Raw genomic sequence first — 18,610 nt, forward strand, 5'->3', positions numbered from 1 at the left:
GGACTCTTAAAATCTTTCAACAATTCATTTATTTCAATATTTTTTTTATTTGGTTATTTAGTGATTTTGTGTAATGTCACTATGAATTTATTTTATTTCCTAATACAACCGTTTATTTGCCCAGTACGATTATTCCAAACACTTTATTTAAAAATAAATATAAAAGTCATTAGGACAAATTCAACTTGCGTTATCGAATTTTTATTTGAGAGACAATTATGATTATAACTTATCTCTATGCAGATGATCTCCTTTCTTAGTTTGGGGTTTGTACATACTCTTAAAGATATCATACTTCATCATCAACAAAAGTATGTTACTGAGATAATGAAAGAAAAAAAAAATCTTGAAGGTGCAAAACGCATACTCCCACAGAGGCGAACGAGTTTGAGGAACTATGACAATGAAGTATCAATGGGCCTGACTTAGCATGATGGAATGATTATCAGATTCATGGAACACAGCAAAAGAACCCTATGATGACAATTAAAAGAGTATTGAGATATATGATTTTAGCAATTTTAATAAATTAAAATATATTCCAACTACTTATAATTAAATTATCTTATTTTTTAAAAAATTTTGTTTGAGTGGTAATTAAGATATTTTAGATTTCAAATTTTCGTGGATAAAACTATTTAATTTATTTTTTAAGGCAAAATTATGTTTTAAAAATATTTGGATAATTCAGTTCCATCTTTCAGTCCAAATTAACTTAGTTTGATTTTTAAATTAGTACGATTTGTTGTGATCTTTAACTCACATCAATTCATCTAGATCATCGGTCTAAGACAATTCTATCTGGGTTGACTCGTCCTGACCCTCGACATGCATCTTAATCTGGGGTTCGGGTTGATTCATCTTGACATATGGTCCGAGTTGAATCTCGTCTCAATCTTTAACTCGACTAACTCGTTTTGACTTTCAACATGACGAATTCTTATTGACCTTTAACCACAAATGACTCAACTCATCATTAGTTTCAGGATAAGTTGATTTGACCTTCGTTATGCACCAAATGACATTTTCGTGTCGAGTCAACTTAACCTGCATCGACTTATCTTAACCTTCGGCTTATATCGACTCATCTTAACCTATGACCTAGACAAACTCTTTTCGATCTTTGGCCCAGACTAACTCTTTGACCATCGACCCAAACTAACCCATCTCATCTTTCGACTCAAACTGATTCGTCCAGGTTTTTGACACGAGCCAATCCGTCCGACCTTTAATTCGAATAGCCTTTCTTGACAAGTTAATGAGGGAAAAGTTGAATTTAGTATTTTGGAAAAGGGAGATTCAACTAAAATGCTCTCACAAAAGCATTGATATATGATAAATTTGTAAAGTTAAAAACTTTGACGAGTTGTTTATTTCAAACTAAGAGAGAGTGTTATAATTAATCTAAAGTTATTTTATTTATTTTATTGATGGTAGTAAATTTGTTGTAATATATAAATACAAATATAAATATATGTCAGTACCAGTTAATTTAATTTTCTTCTTGTTGCTTAATATTTTTGAAATGCACTTTTGTACATGAATAAAATGGAGTTTATCAATTTGGATTCCAGAAAAGAGAACACAATTTATTAGCACTGTGTATTTTTCCCACCTCATCATTTTTATGTTAGACTGTTTATTAAATAGTTTTCTTTTCAAATTTGTTTATTTCAAATTATTAAGTCTGCGTAAAATTCATACTAGTGAGTCAATTTTTTTGTAGAAAAAAGTGATTTCATTTCCTGTAAATAATACCAAATTTTTTATTTATTTATTTGATTCTAAGTTAAGTACATGATAAAGTGAAATTGACTTTAACTTTGATAACTCTGCATGCATATAAGAATGGTAGCGAGCAACACATGTGAAACTAAAAGACAAAGATCTGAATGCGAAGAACGGAGTGAATGACGCGTGAGAATAACCGAATCTAAAGAGCAGGTGATGGCAGCTGCTACCGGTGTCAAGGGATGTGGCTGCCATTGACGCTCCTTGCTTCATGCAACCGCACATTTGGCCCTCCCTCTCACCAACCACTTCTCACTCACTCATCATTTCTCTTTCTCAAACGTTGTCTACCTTTAACACGTGCCACCACCTTCTGCGCAACATAGTACCGAGGACAAGGTTCTTATGTTATCATGCCAGTGCCCCGCACAACATAAATTGATCCGAACCTGTAAAAGTTAACTCAAACGCACCGCAAACTATGCATAAAGAAAGAAAAAGAAAAGAAGAAGGGTATTTTCGTCATTTACTATGTTTCTCTTCACCGTTTCTGAACATAATGCAGTAAAACACTGCTATTCCTTTGTTATCGAAGAAATTTATTAAATCTCATTTTTTTATGCTTTACTTTTTTTAACTCAACAAAAAGAAAAAACTATTATCATTATTTCATTCTTTCTTCCTTTACTTTTTTTCCCTTCTTGTCCAAACTCTCTGGACGTGCTGGCAGAGGAATCACAAAAAGAACAGAGAGAAGGGTCCCTGCCCCTGATCTAAACACAAAAAATTATACTATTTTATTGACTATGTTGGTTTTTTCTTTCTTACTCCCTTGAAAACAATTGTTGCACTATAAAAAAAAAGAGTGAGCCTCATGTTCTAATTATAATACTATAAAATGCAAGATTCCCCCATATGCACACCATTGGCAGAAACCATACCTGTCTTCTCCAGCTAACATCAACAGCCACCATTTTCAGAGCTTCATCATGGTTCTCTTCTCTGAATCTTCTTCCAAGTAAAGGTTCTGTTCTGAAGACTCATTGCTTACTTTGCTTCTCTGGGTATATCAATTACCTGCATTTTCATATCATTCTCTTTTTTTTTTTCTTATTAATAATCTTGTTCATCTCCTTAAATTTCCTAACCATGCAATGCAACAAGTGTCAAACAATGGAACCGGTTTGACAAATTTTTAACATCGGTTATTTACTTTCCACATTACACATACTTTTGCTCCTTTGATCTCTTAAGCTTTCCAATTTTACGTTTCTGTTATAATTTATATAAACTGAAGTTTTTCTCTCCATCTCTTTTTTTTTTGTTGGGAATAGTCCAAGTGTGAGTCAAAAAGTTCCACATTGGATAGAAAAGACAAAGTTAAACACCATATAAGAATAAAGACCCATAACAACATTGCCTTAAGGTTTTGGTGTAAAAGTGGTGTCTAAGGTCTTATATGTGTAAGACTAATGTTATATAACCATATGCCCATAACCGTATATGAGAAATATATATAACTTATCAGTGGTATCAGAGCCGATGGTTCGGAGTGACTGACCGCATAACCATAACCAAAGGGGTCACTCATACACACCTGAAGGGAAATATACCATATGAAAAAAAGAAAAAAACAAGGGACTCACCCTTGAGGGGAGATGTTGGGAATAGTCCAAGTGTGAGTCAAAAAGTCCCACATTGGATAGAAAAGACAAAGTTAAACACTATATAAGAATAAAGACCCATAACAACATTGCCTTAAGGTTTTGGTGTAAAAGTGGTGTCTAAGGTCTTATATGTGTAAGACTAATGTTATATAACCATATAGAACCACAATCTCTCAATGACCATAACTATGCCATGACCATGACTATAAACCATATATGAAAAAATATAACCTATCATTTTTTATTGTAATTTTTGGATCTTTATTGTGATTTTTGGTTTGATGTTATACTTGCACGCATGTACTAAGCCCTGGTTGTGATTCCTCAATTTCTTTGGGTTTGGTCATTGTTGTTTGTCCGTTTTACTGATTTTCTTCTTTTTGAAATAAATCTGTTCATGAATCTTCTTTTCCTTCTCCAGATTCCCTTTCTTCTTTAAACAAGTGATGGGTTGTCAAAATATTTTTCTTAAAATATTTTTTTATTCTCTATAACTTAAAGTTTCATTCATATACATTTTGCACATTATTTGACTTTTGAAACATTGGCTAATAAGTAGGTGAGAACTAAGAAGAGCTTTATACTTTCTATTAATCTGGTTAAAGTTCGGCATACTTTGGCACCAACAATGGTATAAATTCACCTGTATTTTTAGTTGGCATGTTAAAGATCGTGATTTTTTTCATTATCACATTAGTACACTGGTACAGTGCTAAATGATTAATATATATAGTATTTAGTGACTGTTAAAAAATATTAATTTTTAAGAAAATAATTAAGGAATATTTTACAACTTTTATTTTACCTTTTTGAGAGCTCAGTCTATTTCTAACAAGAAGAATATATCGGTAATATTACTTCGGCAATTCCGAGATACTTTGCCTTGTAAAGTGGTTTTATTTTGTTTGGTACTTTGTGTGTGGAGTAGGGGTTTATGGAGTTTGGTATACCACTGTTCATTAGGTTATTTCAAGTTGAAGTCTTTTTCCTTTTAATTATCCTTCCTACAATGTCGGTTGAAAGCTTGGTCTCTTAAATATGCGAGAATTCCAAGAAATTTAATTTACAAATTCAGATGTAACCCTTACTGACTAAATTAAGGAATTTAGTTGGGACGCTATTTAAAAAAAAAAAAATACTAGTATAAATTTCAATGAAAATATTTTAAACAGAGTACACAAGTGAAGCATCTAAATTAATTCACGTGCCTTTTGTTTTCACTTTCAAAATACAAGGAAACTTTTTTTCCCCTTTCTTTATCCTTGTTTGATATAGCTTTTTTTCCCTATTGATGTCCCCATGTGCGCGTTCGACATATAGAGAGCTAGTATATGTCTTCATTGAGAATCATAGAGTTCTACGAACATGACATGTCTTTCCCTTATATTAATCTGGTCCTATGGTAAATATTTTCCGAAAAGCAAGGTTTCGAGCTTAACTATGTCTTGGCCTTGGTCTTAACACACACCACTTAACGATGCTTTCGTCTATACCTTACTATAGGAGTTGCGTTCATTGATAGGTAAACTAATTTAACAATGAGTAGATTTGAAGTTTCAACATCTTTAAGAAGATCCTCGTTGATAACAAGAAACGTAGTTGTTGTCATTTTTCTTATAAAATCTATATTCATATGTTTGGACTTGTTTCAATAAGCTCACCACACCACACCGCACCGCACCGCAACATATCAAGCTTTAAGGTTCAATTATTTGTAATCTACAGAGACCAATTACAGTGAAGGATTTAGCTATCCGAGCATAACAATTACAAGCATGGCATACGCTGCTGTTGCTATGCCTACTTCTCCAGCAGCAACCACTGCTACCATGGACATTGCAAAAGAGCACAATGGTCTTCGTCGCTCCCAATCCAGCAAAGAACTATGCACACGTTCCATTATGCAGAGGTCTTATTCTGACAACCACCTATGTTGCTCCATCAATCGCATACAAGCCACATCAGTTACACCAAAACTTAAGAGCAATCGGTCAACGGGAATTTCCCCATTTCCGTTTTCAGGCTCCATTCTCCCAAATTCGCTGCGCTCCTTTCTGTTTGATCCAGAAACAAGCAAGGATATAGGTGTGAGGGAGAAGGGGGTAAGTATTGAGGAAAACATGGTGGAAAGCAGCAAAGAAGAGAGAGTCAATAGAGCCAACTGGGTGGAGAGGCTTATGGAAATCAAGAAACATTGGCGAAATAGACTGCCAAAAGAAAGCATGGATCCAAATGTGATATGCAACGACAACAATTACGAGGAATGTGAATGTAATGGAGATGACGGTGTTTGTGTGGTGGGTGAAGACGAAGATGAGGAGGAAGCGACATACGATCGTGACTCATTCTCAGAATTTCTGGTTGAAGTGCCATGGTCTGATACCCAACTGTACTCTCAACTCGCTTTCCTGTGCAACATGGCCTATGTAATACCTCAAATCAAGGTAAGCATTCACCAATGGTTAGATAACATCAATTTATTTTCAAGATCTGCATATTCTGAGAGAGTTCGCATGTGCTTTTTCATTTTCTCTTTTGTGTATGAATAATCGATAAAGAAACAGAAAGAAACAACTCCTCTTGCCAATGATTTGCAGGCTAAGGACTTGCGACGATACTACAACCTTCAATTTATAACATCTTCTTTGGAGAAGAAGGCCACAGTGGCAAAGTTAAAATTGAAACTTGACCAGGACTCCACTAGCGTTCCTATAGATGACTCTGTAGCCTCTCAGGGTACCACAAAGAAAGGCAAAGGAAATGCACAGAAGCATCAAATCCAACTTGCTTATGATATCGCTACCTCAGCAGCCTCTTATGTTCAATTACGAGCTAAGGACCTTTTGCACCGTGCTGCTAAGTCACAAAAGAGTGAAAATGAAGAATCTAACCTAGGAGGAGAGACACCTCGAGAAGAGTTGGAAGGCACTTCGCGAGGCTACAAATCAGAGGTTGCTGCGTATGTAGCAGCATCCACAATGACTGCAGTGGTTGCAGCAGGGGAGAAGGAAAAACAAGAAGCGGCAAATGAACTCCAGTCACTTCATTCCTCACCTTGTGAATGGTTTGTTTGTGATGATCCCAGCAATCACACACGATGCTTTGTGATTCAGGTAATTTCTTAAACACTCTTTGCTATTTTGGTTTTGTACACATTATTGAAGTTTGACCCGGGAAATTTTGTTCTATGTTTATGTTGCAGGGGTCAGATTCCCTGGCATCTTGGCAAGCAAACCTCTTTTTTGAGCCCACAAAATTTGAGGTGAGAATAATTCTTATGTCATGGAGATATTCACTCAGTGTTCATCTGAAACTCATGGACAATAATACCGAATCACTTCTTTTGCAGGGTACAGATGTGTTTGTTCACAGAGGAATTTACGAAGCTGCAAAGGGAATATACGAGCAATTCATGCCCGAAATAATGGACCATTTGAAGAGACACGGTGATAGTGCAAGGCTTCAATTCACTGGGCACTCCCTCGGTGGCAGTCTCTCTCTTTTGGTTCATCTGATGCTGTTGACAAACAAGGTTGTGAGTCCCTCCACTCTTCGACCAGTTGTGACTTTTGGCTCACCATTTGTGTTCTGTGGAGGCCATCAAATTATCCATGAGCTAGGCCTAGACGAGAGCCAAATCCATTGTGTGATGATGCATAGAGATATTGTTCCCAGGGCTTTCTCCTGCAATTACCCAAATCATGTAGCTGTAGTTCTTAAGCGCTTGAACAGCTCGTTTCGGTCACATCCTTGTCTGCTGAAAAATGTAAGCTTCATCATTCTATCGATTCTCGATAATCATACACAAAATCCAAATTTATTCACATCATAAACTCCTAATGAACTTGCCTAATGTAAAATAATTTTCTTTGAAAAATTTTCAGAAGCTGTTATATTCACCACTGGGTAAAATATTCATTCTCCAACCCGATGAGAAAACGTCTCCTCCACATCCTTTGCTCCCTCGAGGAAGTGCCTTCTATGCCCTGGACAATACTAAACCTGGGTATTCTCCGAGTGTTCTTAGAACCTTCCTGAATCAACCACACCCTATTGACACACTGAGTGACCCAACAGCATATGGGTCAGAAGGCACGATTCTGAGAGACCACGATTCCAGTAACTACCTTAAAGCCGTCAATGGAGTCTTGAGGGAACATTCTATGATTCTCCTTCGCAGAGTGAGGAACCAAAGGATTAATCAGTTGTGGCCACTTTTGACATCACCCTCTCCACACTCATGGAGCCATGAACAGAACTTGGAGAGACGCAGCTTGATGACAAAGGAGATAGTCACAGGGGTTTAAAAAAAAAAAAGCTTTTCATCTGAGGTTCCCATAGATCATGATCAAATTAATTAAGATCAAGGAATTAATTAGAAAAATACACCACTTTGTTTCATGTATATTTCTAAATCTTAAAGAACTAGTGTATGTGTATCTGTTGCTCCATATCGGAAAACCTTGTGCATACAAATGTCCATAATTCCTATAGAAAATAGAAGAAAATTTTCCATAGCTTTTTCATGCGTAGCATCCTCAAGCAAGATAATACTACTGGATAAAATGATAGGCAAACAACTAAGACAAATGCAAATTACCCTCCCTGAATGGAAAAAATAATATTACTATTATTCATAATAATAATAATAATATTATTATTATTATATAATAGGAGGCAGTACTCGATGGAAGCTAACAGAAAAGATTAACCTTTCGCAGAACGTGACGCATCAATTTTCAAAATTTTATTCAAAGAGGCTACATCTAGTATTTGACTTTATCTCGATTCAAAAGAAAATCTAAGTGAACAACTAACAGAAAAACTGATGATTACGTGCAACAATCCATTTCTAAAATGCAACGAAGCAAAACAGATATCCTAATCAGAGGCAGAAAAACAAACCAAAATCCGTGAATTATAAAACAATTACTTATTTTCTTGGCTTATTGATGAAATAAATAATATAAAAAATATTAATATTTCTCTAGAAAAATGTTTCAAAGACGTCATCTCAAGTAGTGTTTTCAACTCATAGCAAATAAATTTCTTTTCTAAAAAAGACGTAATTAAATTCAGCGAAATTAAACTAGGGAGAAATGAACATCAAGCGAATGCCAAAGCACCAATTCGAAAATTTTGGTATTAGGGTTTTCGTGACGTGGTGGGAATAAACATAAAACACGTGTATATATATAAAAAGAAGGGATAGTTTGCTTGCAATGCAATGCTAGAGTTGACTTTACTTGTCAACTTTCTAATTTTTAATAAGTCCACAATGAGGCCCATTAGACACCAAAAAAGCCCATAAAGAAAAAGAAAGATTTTTATTATATTTTTCTTTTCCATTTTCAATTTTCTTCTCCCTGTTTCTTGTATATCTCTCTTTCTTTCTTCATTTCATTTCCCTGTTTCTTCTTCGTCTCCTCTCTCTCTCTAACCTCAGATTCTGTTTTACCATCCTCTGCTTGCCAATAATTTCTCCATTTTAAAGAACGAGAAGGAAAGGAGCACAGCACCCCGAACTATTAATCTGCATTTCGAACCGCTTCTCTCTCCGACGCTCTGTTTTTGATCGGCGCCCATCGGATTTGATGCCACCATTGCATTTCCATTTTTGCCCCCTGCGTTTCTGTCATCGCTGTTTCTACGCCCACACTCCAACTCTTCCGGAAATTGGATTCACCACTTTCCGTTAGGGTTTTAATCATCTCAGCTACTATACTGTTATTTTCAAAATATCAAGATAAAAAAGAAAAAAAAAACCCTTACATTTTTTATTCATTTACTTTTGTTTCGGTATTTATTGATTACTGGCTTTTGCCCTTTTTGGGATTCAGTTGATATTAGCTGTTGTGCACTCTGATGTCGTGTTTGTGTTAATTTGGAAACGTACCAAGAATTGGATAAGTCTTACTTTGCTGCTCCTGCTATTGAGAGGGAACAAAATTCCCGTGTTGTGTTGTTTGTTCTGCTCTAGTTCTAGCTCATTAGCAAAATTTCCTCTCATGAGTTGCCTCCATTAGTGGTGTGGTAGTGTATTGTTGGGTTGGGTTTTTAGGTTTTGTGGGAAGAGTTTTCAACGGGAAAGCTTAGGTTTGCATGGGCGAGCATGAGGGTTGTGCACAACCACCAAGTGGGATATTGCCTAATGGCTTGCTGCCCAATGAGGCCGCATCGGTGATGCGAGTGCTTGACATGGAGCGATGGTTGAAGGCTGAGGAAAGGACCGCAGAGCTAATTGCCTGCATTCAGCCGAATCCGCCCTCCGAGGAGCGCCGCCATGCAGTTGCAGACTATGTGCAGCGGCTGATCATGAAGTGCTTCCCTTGCCAGGTGAGTCTTAATCATTTCATGTCTGCAAACTAATAAATTCTGCCAACTTTCCAAATTGGAAGTGATTGTTTGGTCATGAACTTCTGATTATGTATGCCTCTATTTAGCTGCATTGTCGAATGATATTTAAAGTGTTGATGGCTGCTAGCACCAAGCATGATCGTTCATGATTACAGGTGTTCACCTTTGGGTCAGTACCCCTCAAAACTTATTTACCTGATGGAGATATTGATCTGACAGCATTCAGCAAGAACCAAACTCTGAAGGATGCGTGGGCACACCAGGTTCATGACATGCTCCAGAATGAGGAAAAGGATGAAAATGCAGAGTTTCATGTCAAAGAGGTTCAATACATCCAGGCGGAAGTAGGTTCTCTTATGTAACACAGCATTTTTAGAATTGTTTATGTGTGGCCGCTATATTTATAAATTATAGATAGATGAAATAAAAGATACGAGATTTTATTATGTATACGATGAGACTTTTAGTGGTTCTGTCTTGAGATTGATTGTTGAAACACTTTAGGGTTTATTATGAGATACAGGGGAGTGAACATTTGAGTTCTTAATAAATATCGAGTCAAGTGACTTTGCTAGGTAAACTGTTCCTGGCCAGAAAAACCTGTTACTTGATTACGAGTTGCTAAATTAATATTGAACTTCCGAGTTTTTTTGTCGTGACGTGGTTACCATATGTTTCTTATTAATGAAATCCAAAATGTGAGCTATAAGTATTTTGTTTTATAGTTCTTTTCATTTGCCTTGCTTTAATTTCAGTTGGTCTAAGATTTTATGTTGATTTTGGCCAACTACTGGATTGTAGAATTCGTATTTTACTTGCATTTCATTTCTTTATTTTTGTAGGTGAAGATTATAAAGTGTCTTGTTGAGAATATTGTGGTGGACATTTCATTTAACCAACTTGGAGGATTGTGCACACTTTGTTTTCTTGAGGAGGTATTTTGGTGAATTCTACTATCCTAGAATTCTCATTTTATCTATATTTTTGAATTTTAACTCTGATACTAAGTTTTAATGTATTTACTGGAGTTTAATGTTTTTTCTTTTGTAGGTTGATAATTTGATTAACCAAAACCATTTATTCAAGCGTAGCATTATACTTATAAAAGCCTGGTGTTACTATGAAAGTCGTATACTTGGTGCCCACCATGGACTTATCTCAACTTATGCATTAGAAACTTTGGTTCTTTACATATTTCATGTTTTCAACAATTCCTTTGCTGGACCTCTTGAGGTAGCAATTTATAAATAGTGTTATTTTATGTGTCCTTTTGGTGGTTGAATTTACTTGGTGTCCTTGCTTTTGTAGGTGTTGTATAGGTTTTTGGAGTTCTTTAGTAAGTTTGATTGGGATAATTTCTGTGTAAGTCTATGGGGTCCTGTACCCATCAGTTCACTTCCAGATGTGACAGGTAGTTACAATCTGATTTGTTCTTTAATAATGATATAGCTCCATTGCTTATCGTTTCCTTCGTTCCCCTCATCAACTTTTTCCACAGCTGAACCTCCTCGGAAAGATGGTGGAGATTTATTGCTCAGCAAGTTATTTCTTGATGCCTGCAGTTCAGTTTATGCTGTTTTCCCTGCTGGCCAAGAAAATCAAGGGCAACCATTTACTTCCAAACATTTCAATGTTATTGATCCTTTGCGTGTCAACAATAACCTTGGGCGTAGTGTCAGCAAAGGTTTGTTAGGCTGAAATTTTGGATACAGTTCATTTTTCAAAGTGTTAAACTTTCTCGTATGATAACTCAAGTTTGCCTTTATATGGACCTGATTCTGCTGCTGGTAGCATGTATACATTATAAGGTTGGAGGAATCGGTTAAGGATACATTGAAGCTATTGTTACCCTCTTTGAATCAGCATGCATGCTCATTTAAGACTTACGTATTTTTCTCTTAACTATTGAACTACACTGTATTTATCTGATTATAATGCATGATGGAAATTATGCATGCTGTGTAGTATATAACTAGAATAATTATATTGATATTATTAGTTTATAGATTCCCTGAACCATCTGTCTGATTTGATTATGGCTGGCTAATACTTGCATTTATGATGCGCATGAACCAGGAAATTTCTTTAGAATTCGCAGTGCTTTTGCATTTGGGGCCAAAAGGCTCGCTAAATTGCTTGATTGCCCGAAGGAGGATTTGTTTTTGGAAGTTAATCAATTCTTTATGAACACTTGGGTCAGACATGGAACTGGGCAGCGACCTGATGCTTCGAGCAATGACTTATGGCGTTTGACGTTATCTAGTCACGACCAATCACGTGGGTCCGACAATCTCCTGAAAAATAGCAATAAAACTGAGAATACCTGTAATCATGAATTTCAAGTGAAAGGGGTGCATGCTTCACAGAGTGTTCTATCTCAACACAGTATATTGTCCTCTAAAAGTTTATCTAAGAGTAGTGGTGATTCTACAGCTAACCAAAATAATGCAAAGAATTTTGAACAGGTCAAAAGGGAAGCTAACTGCAATCAAGGTGCTCGGGTTGATAAAGGACAGAGAAATGCTAAACCAAAGAGTGCATTCAATGATGTCCCAGGAAGACTTTTATTTGCAAGAACATGTTCTAGTCCTGAGTTAACAGACTCTTACGGTGAAATTCCTAGGCAAGGAAGACATGCAAAAGCCCCAGAAAGTGGGAAAGGACCAACATCCTCTGCAACGTTGGAGAATAGTCACAGGAAGCATCTTGAATCTGACATGCCTGCTAGTTATACTGTTAGAATTGATGATTCATCTGGTAGGAAAATAATCTCACATCAGGTTCCTGACAGCGGTGCTGATTCAAACAATGGCTCAAATAGTTATGATAATGAGTCTGGCCACGGCATTGTGGGTGAGGAGTTTGCTTCTGTTGCTGGAGTAGGTGGAACGCATATGATGCATCAGGAGGAGCAGGACCTTTTGAACATGATGACATCGCCCACAACTGAAGGTTTCAGTGGTCAGAATCAAATACCAGTGAATTTAGCTCCAGGTCACATACCACTTCCACTTTCCCCTTCCATTCTTGCATCAATGGGATATGCTCATAGGAACGTGGGTAACATTCCCTTAATTGAGTCCTTCAATTGGGGTACTAATGTGCAATTTCCCCAAGGTTTAGTCCCTTCCCCATGGACTCCATATTTTCCTGGCATGGGATTGACCTCAAATCCTGAAGATTTAATCGAAACTGGTAATGAGAATTTCAATACTGTTGAAATGGGTCCAGCAGAAGCTGATAAAGATTTTTGGCATGAGCAAGAAAGGGCTGCTGCTAGGGGGATTGATGTTGATAATGTAAATTTTGAAATGGTTCCAGATGATAAGCGACAGTCTACTTCTGGTGGTTATAACTTTATACCATCATCTCATGTTGGCAGCTCTAGTAATTCTGCTATACTTCAACCAACATTTACTAAAGAAAATCGAGTTTCTACAAAAGAAGAGCACATTGATAGTCCTAAATATCAAGATGGCAGAGGAAATGGTGCATATTTTGATGAAAGAATTGCAAATCCTAGGTTGCCCAGTGAACCATCTTCAAGCTCATTCAGGAGTAAGACGTCTTCAGAAAGCTCTTGGGAGGGACCATCTCCAAAATCTTCAAAATCAACTAGGGAAAAAAGAGGGAAGAAAAATACTTCCTCAGTGACATCGGCTGCTTACGGTAAGGGCAAGAATGTCTCAGATATTTCCTCTAATCTTGTGGATGATGAAAACAGACAATGGACACCTCTGTCAACTACAACATCTGATATGTCAGATAGAAGCACTGGGCCACTTGCTGTTGCTCCTATGCATGTTCCAAGGCAGCCAGTGTCTGGTTCTGAAGTGGTTCGGACAAGTGGATCAGATTCTGTGTCACCCATGGCTCCAATGCTTATAGGTCATGGTTCTCGCCAAAGAACAGGGGATAATTCTGGGGTTGTTCCATTTGCGTTCTATCCCACAGGTCCACCAGTACCATTTGTTACCATGCTTCCATTATATAATTTTCCTACTACTCAATCTTCTCACACACCAGCAAGCAATTTCCATGTGGAAGATGCAGATAACAATGACTGTGGTCAGAGTTTTGATCCATCTGAGGTGCATGATCTGCCTGAGGTGTTGAGCTCTTCCAATTCTATGGGAAGAGCTGCTATTGACACAGTAGAGCCCAAGCTTGACATTCTTAATGGTGACTTTGTTAGCCATTGGCAAAATTTGCAGTATGGGCGAATTTGTCAAAATTCACGCCATCCTGATTCGGTTAACTATCCTTCATCTGTTGTGGTACCTCCTGTTTATTTGCAGAGTCGTTTTCCCTGGGATGGTCCTGGAAGACCACAGTCAGCTAATGTGAATCTTTTCACTCAGCTTATGAACTATGGGCCACACCTAGTGCCTGTTGCTCCCCTCCATTCAGTTTCCAACAGACCAGCCAATATTTACCAACGATTCATAGATGAGATACCACGGTATCGAAGTGGGACAGGAACCTACCTGCCAAATCCTGTAAGATTATTTCTTATTCAACTTGGTACTTTAGTTGTATACTGTAATTTGTTTTCTTACTATAATAGACTTACAAGTGCGACAATATGTTTGTCTTCTACGATAAAGTAGTGGTTCTATTGCCAAGCCTAAGGTTAATCTGCTTCTAGCATTGCTTATTTTACGTTCTTTCCTAATTTATTTCAGAAGGTTTCTGTTCGGGATCGACATTCTACAAGCACCAGAAGGGGTAATCACAACTATGACAGAAGTGATCAGCATGGTGACAGAGAAGGGAATTGGAATGTTAACTCAAAGTCGAGAACAAGTGGGCGTAGCCATTACCGCAGTCAAGCTGAGAGATCTAGCTCAAGGCCAGAAAAGTTGGCAACGAGTGAGAGCCATTCTGAAAGACCATGGGGTTCACATAGACCTGATTCTTTTGTTTCGCACCAGAGTGGTCCTGTCCGGTTAAATTCCTCACAGAGCAATCTATCAAATTTGGCTTATGGAATGTACTCTCTACCGGGCTTGCGCCCCAGTGGGATATCATCAAATGGACCAACAATTCCTCCTGTTGTAATGTGGTATTCATATGATCATAATGCTGGCTACAGCACACCCGCGGAACAGCTCGAATTTGGAACTCTAGGACCTATGGGTTTCCCTGGTGTCAATGAAGTTTCATTGATCAATGAGGGAAGCCAACCTGGTGGAGCTTTTGAGGAGCAAAGGTTTAATGGTGGCACTGCTCAACAATCGTCACCTGATCAACCTGCTTCACCCAAGTTCCGAAGGTTGTAATTTTGTGTCCCAGCTATCACTTTTTTTAGGAGAATAATAGATGTGTGTTGCAGCTTGCCACATTGAATTAGTTATATTATTTTTAGGATGGTTCGTATCCCAGTGCCTAATCTTTTAATCCTATTATTTATCCAAAACATATTTTCACTATTTAGTTCAAATTTCCCAGGTGATGAAGTGCCTTGTTTATTTAAAGCTTTTTGTGGTGGTTCTTAATATACTTCGACTGGACTCCTTTTATATGATATCTGAATTTTATGATTTTTTTGACAGGGGGCTTTGATTCTATTGCCAGATCAGTGGTCAGGTGGAATTATTAACCTAAAGAGGAGGAGGATTATCTTCCCTCGCATATCAAGGCAGCCAGGCGGGGAACGAGTGGGGAAAAATTTTATGTGAAACCCACCTATTTTCATTCAACGGGTTCTTTTTCGCACCCCACACTTCAAAAGCAAATTACGTTTGCTCTTCCTCTGAATCTTGTTTCTTGGAAATGCCCTTCGTTTATGCCCTGCCTCATGTACACTTACAGGTGATCAACCCACCTTGTTTACATTTTTTCATCGAAGATTTGAATTTTGTTTAGGATGAGGAACAGTAGTAGTAAAGATGATGCAATACTCGGTGATTAGTTTTCACATAAGGTTTGGACATGCTTCAGAAATATCACAAAACTGGGTTAGGTTCACAATTCAGAAATATCACCGTGTTAGCAGTTTTGTCAGCTTCTCATACAGTGTTGTAGTGTAGGTCCTCCCTCTGGTAGATAGTCTTTAACTTTTGAAAAGTATTAACTGTGTAACAATAACAATATCAAAATGATATTAGATGTCATTTTTATCTGGCTTCTCACCCTTTCTTTCTGAAGAAGCCTATCACTCAAGTTGGAAGATGGGGAAATCAGTTCAACAATGCTGTATGTAACAGAATTATCCCAACGGCAAAAAATGTAAAAATATGAATAAGCTTAATATTTTTTGTTGACTTAGTAAGCACAATGTCCACGGCATTATACTCACATCATTTGAAATTTATGTTTTTCTGGATACACTTCCCTCCATTACTCTACAAACCTGCCTTAATTAAAGCAAACCCCTCCTTATTTATTATACATCTATATACATCAAGTAGGATCTCGGAGAGTGAGTGCAACTTATGTTTGCAATCATCATTACTTATTTTCATCTGCATATGGCCTGTCTGGTACTTAAGATTTTGATTTATGCGAAAATCCATGTCATGTAAAACTCGTAACTTTGTTAGGAATTACACGTCTAGTTTTATCTTTTAGTCTAAAACGAGACAAGCCGCAGAAAGGCTATTGAAGTTGATATGTTGTCCTCCGAAAAATTTGCCTATTAAGTTTGGCCAAGGTTGGGTTACATTAGTTATCGACTTGTTGCACGACTAAGTGCATCCATTCAACCGTAACCATAATTTACATGTTCACTCTGTTGCTAGTGGTCACAACCACTACAACACTGTCTGCTATTATGTAATCACAGCAAATTTTTGTGAATAAGACTGGCTGATTCTTCTTCCAGACTTTAGCCCTTGCCGGAAAATCTCTGCATTTATATTGTAGGTATAAGTAAGGTAGCAGTAGGAAAATAGTTATTCACTTTTATTCCTAGATAATGTCAGTGTAAATAATAATGTATAATACAGGAAAATAATTGAAAAATAAGTGGTGAATTTGATGTTACTATTTAAATAGTTTACAGTATTCTTATAAATCCTAAATAACTCGTAATTAATCATGGATGTTTATAATCGACTAAGGGCTCAATTACGATACCACCGCATACTCAATTTAATCTATAAAATATTTGAGCTATTGCTTCCTGCACCTCCATAATTATTAACTGCACCTTTACAATATTTGAAAAATACTCAAATATTTTTCATCACTACACTGCCATTGTTTCCACGACAATCACCACCTCACTGCTGCTGCAGAGGGAGAATGCTGCACAGGAGAAATACCTAAGGATATTTTCAAAACATATTTCATGTATTTAGGAAAACTCTTTTAAAAAAATTTGTTTTGAAAATTTCGTTCCAGAAATATTATTCTGACAATTCCAAAAAGTTTGTTCTGAAAAGTTCTTAGAAGTCTTTTCTTTTTTGGAGGGCAAAATGGTTATTTTGAAAATTTGAGAAAGTAGTTAAAGACATTGTGAGGATACAAGAAGTGAAAGTTAAATATTTGATGTTACATGGCATAAATCGCTTGCATATGTAATTAGTAACTTTTTTTTTGGATATATGCTTTCTGCACCCATGATTACTAGCTGTATTCCCATACTAACAACAAAATATTAAAACTCCTTGTTGGACCACAATGGTGTTGCTACCACAATCATTACTTTCTGCACTCCCATGATTTCTTGCTACACCTCATAGATATGATAAATGACATTTCACGCTTAATAAAATGATTATTAAAAATCTAAATTATTTTAAATCCATAATTATATTTCGGATTGTAAAGTACATTGTATTATTTTTTGAGATATATTTTGGATTGTATAATTCAAAAATTTTCCAAATTACATAATCTAAATGTATTTAAAAAATAATACATTCCGAATTATATAAATTATAAAATAAATTCTTTTGGACTACATTTTGGATTCCCCGATTCAATATTATTTATTTTAAAATTATTTAACATTATGAGATTTGGAATACATTATTTAGAAATAATTCTAAAATGCATAATTTAAAATGTTAAATAATATTAAAAATGAATAATACTGATTGTACTATCTATAATATAACACCAAAAAATTTAATTTTCAAATTATATAATTCCAAACTTTTCAAATCACTCGATCTGAGAGTTTTCAGCAAAATTGCATGAAGGAGTAAGTTTGAAATTTCCCAGGAAAGAGCGCAAGGAAAATTGCTCCAGAAAAGATATAGGTAAAAATGGGTTGTAGTTGTTGGGTTTATATATATATATATATATAGTTATCGTTATCGAGAGATTATGATTTTATATAATTGTATAAAAAATATGAGATCTATGAGAGATATATGCTATAAGGAGGAATATGTTATTTTATTGATATATCCTGTAAATAGAGTAAAATATAATAAAATATCAAGTATAAAATATTTAAAATATTTTATTTTTAAAATTAAAATATAATTCTAAAATAGAAAAATTTTCTAAAAAACTAATTTAAATAAAAAAATTCTCGTCGGTAATGGCACAGGATAAGTCTACTAGGCCAAGGTGTAAAAGTGGGCAAAATTAAATAAAATTTTATTTGAGAAGAACTTTATAAACAGTGTAAAAATCTAATTCTTTTCATTTCCAAAAAGTGCACTGTATGTAGATTGTAATTTCATTCTATTCTAGAACGAAAAATAAGTTGCCATGAAATGAAATGGTCTACTATAAGGTTACATATTTTCTAGTCCACAAACATCCAGCGGGCCAAATCACCATTTATTTTTTCTTAGAGCACTTTCGTTACCTAAAAAAAAAAATTAAATTCTGATTAATTATAATTGAATAAACATATTTCGGAGCTCGTTTTTGTTGTATTTTTTAAAGGAAAT

General features: G+C 36.0%; 2 protein-coding genes across 5 annotated transcripts; both read left to right on the forward strand.

The window, feature by feature from the left end:
* The first annotated feature begins 2,463 nt into the window (after window positions 1-2,463).
* On the forward strand, window positions 2,464-7,924 carry LOC114186877 (alpha/beta-Hydrolases superfamily protein). Of its 3 annotated transcripts, none has more exons than XM_028074936.2 (6): window positions 2,464-2,749; window positions 5,124-5,842; window positions 5,996-6,511; window positions 6,601-6,660; window positions 6,748-7,164; window positions 7,283-7,924. In XM_028074936.2, exons 1-6 carry the CDS (start codon window positions 2,647-2,649, stop codon window positions 7,703-7,705), a joined length of 2,238 nt encoding a protein of 745 aa, XP_027930737.2. In that variant the 5' UTR covers window positions 2,464-2,646; the 3' UTR covers window positions 7,706-7,924. The 3 variants fall into 3 exon arrangements, with proteins under 3 accessions (XP_027930737.2, XP_027930735.2, XP_027930736.2); XM_028074934.2 differs by having other exon boundaries at window positions 2,465-2,755; XM_028074935.2 differs by having other exon boundaries at window positions 2,661-2,795.
* Window positions 7,925-8,770: 846 nt separating this feature from the next.
* Window positions 8,771-15,877, forward strand: LOC114187010 (uncharacterized). Of its 2 annotated transcripts, none has more exons than XM_028075111.2 (9): window positions 8,771-9,734; window positions 9,911-10,099; window positions 10,598-10,690; window positions 10,806-10,988; window positions 11,064-11,166; window positions 11,254-11,439; window positions 11,832-14,254; window positions 14,444-15,030; window positions 15,311-15,877. In XM_028075111.2, the coding sequence occupies exons 1-9, from the start codon at window positions 9,501-9,503 to the stop codon at window positions 15,318-15,320; spliced, it is 4,008 nt and encodes a 1,335-aa protein (XP_027930912.2). In that variant the 5' UTR covers window positions 8,771-9,500; the 3' UTR covers window positions 15,321-15,877. The 2 variants fall into 2 exon arrangements, with proteins under 2 accessions (XP_027930912.2, XP_027930911.2); XM_028075110.2 differs by having other exon boundaries at window positions 8,773-9,734; window positions 14,441-15,030.
* Window positions 15,878-18,610: the final 2,733 nt, after the last annotated feature.

Source organism: Vigna unguiculata, chromosome 6 (assembly GCF_037176805.1).
Source record: "Vigna unguiculata cultivar grain cowpea cultivar isolate G323 ecotype 2 chromosome 6, ASM3717680v1, whole genome shotgun sequence".
Classification (NCBI taxonomy): domain Eukaryota; kingdom Viridiplantae; phylum Streptophyta; class Magnoliopsida; order Fabales; family Fabaceae; genus Vigna; species Vigna unguiculata.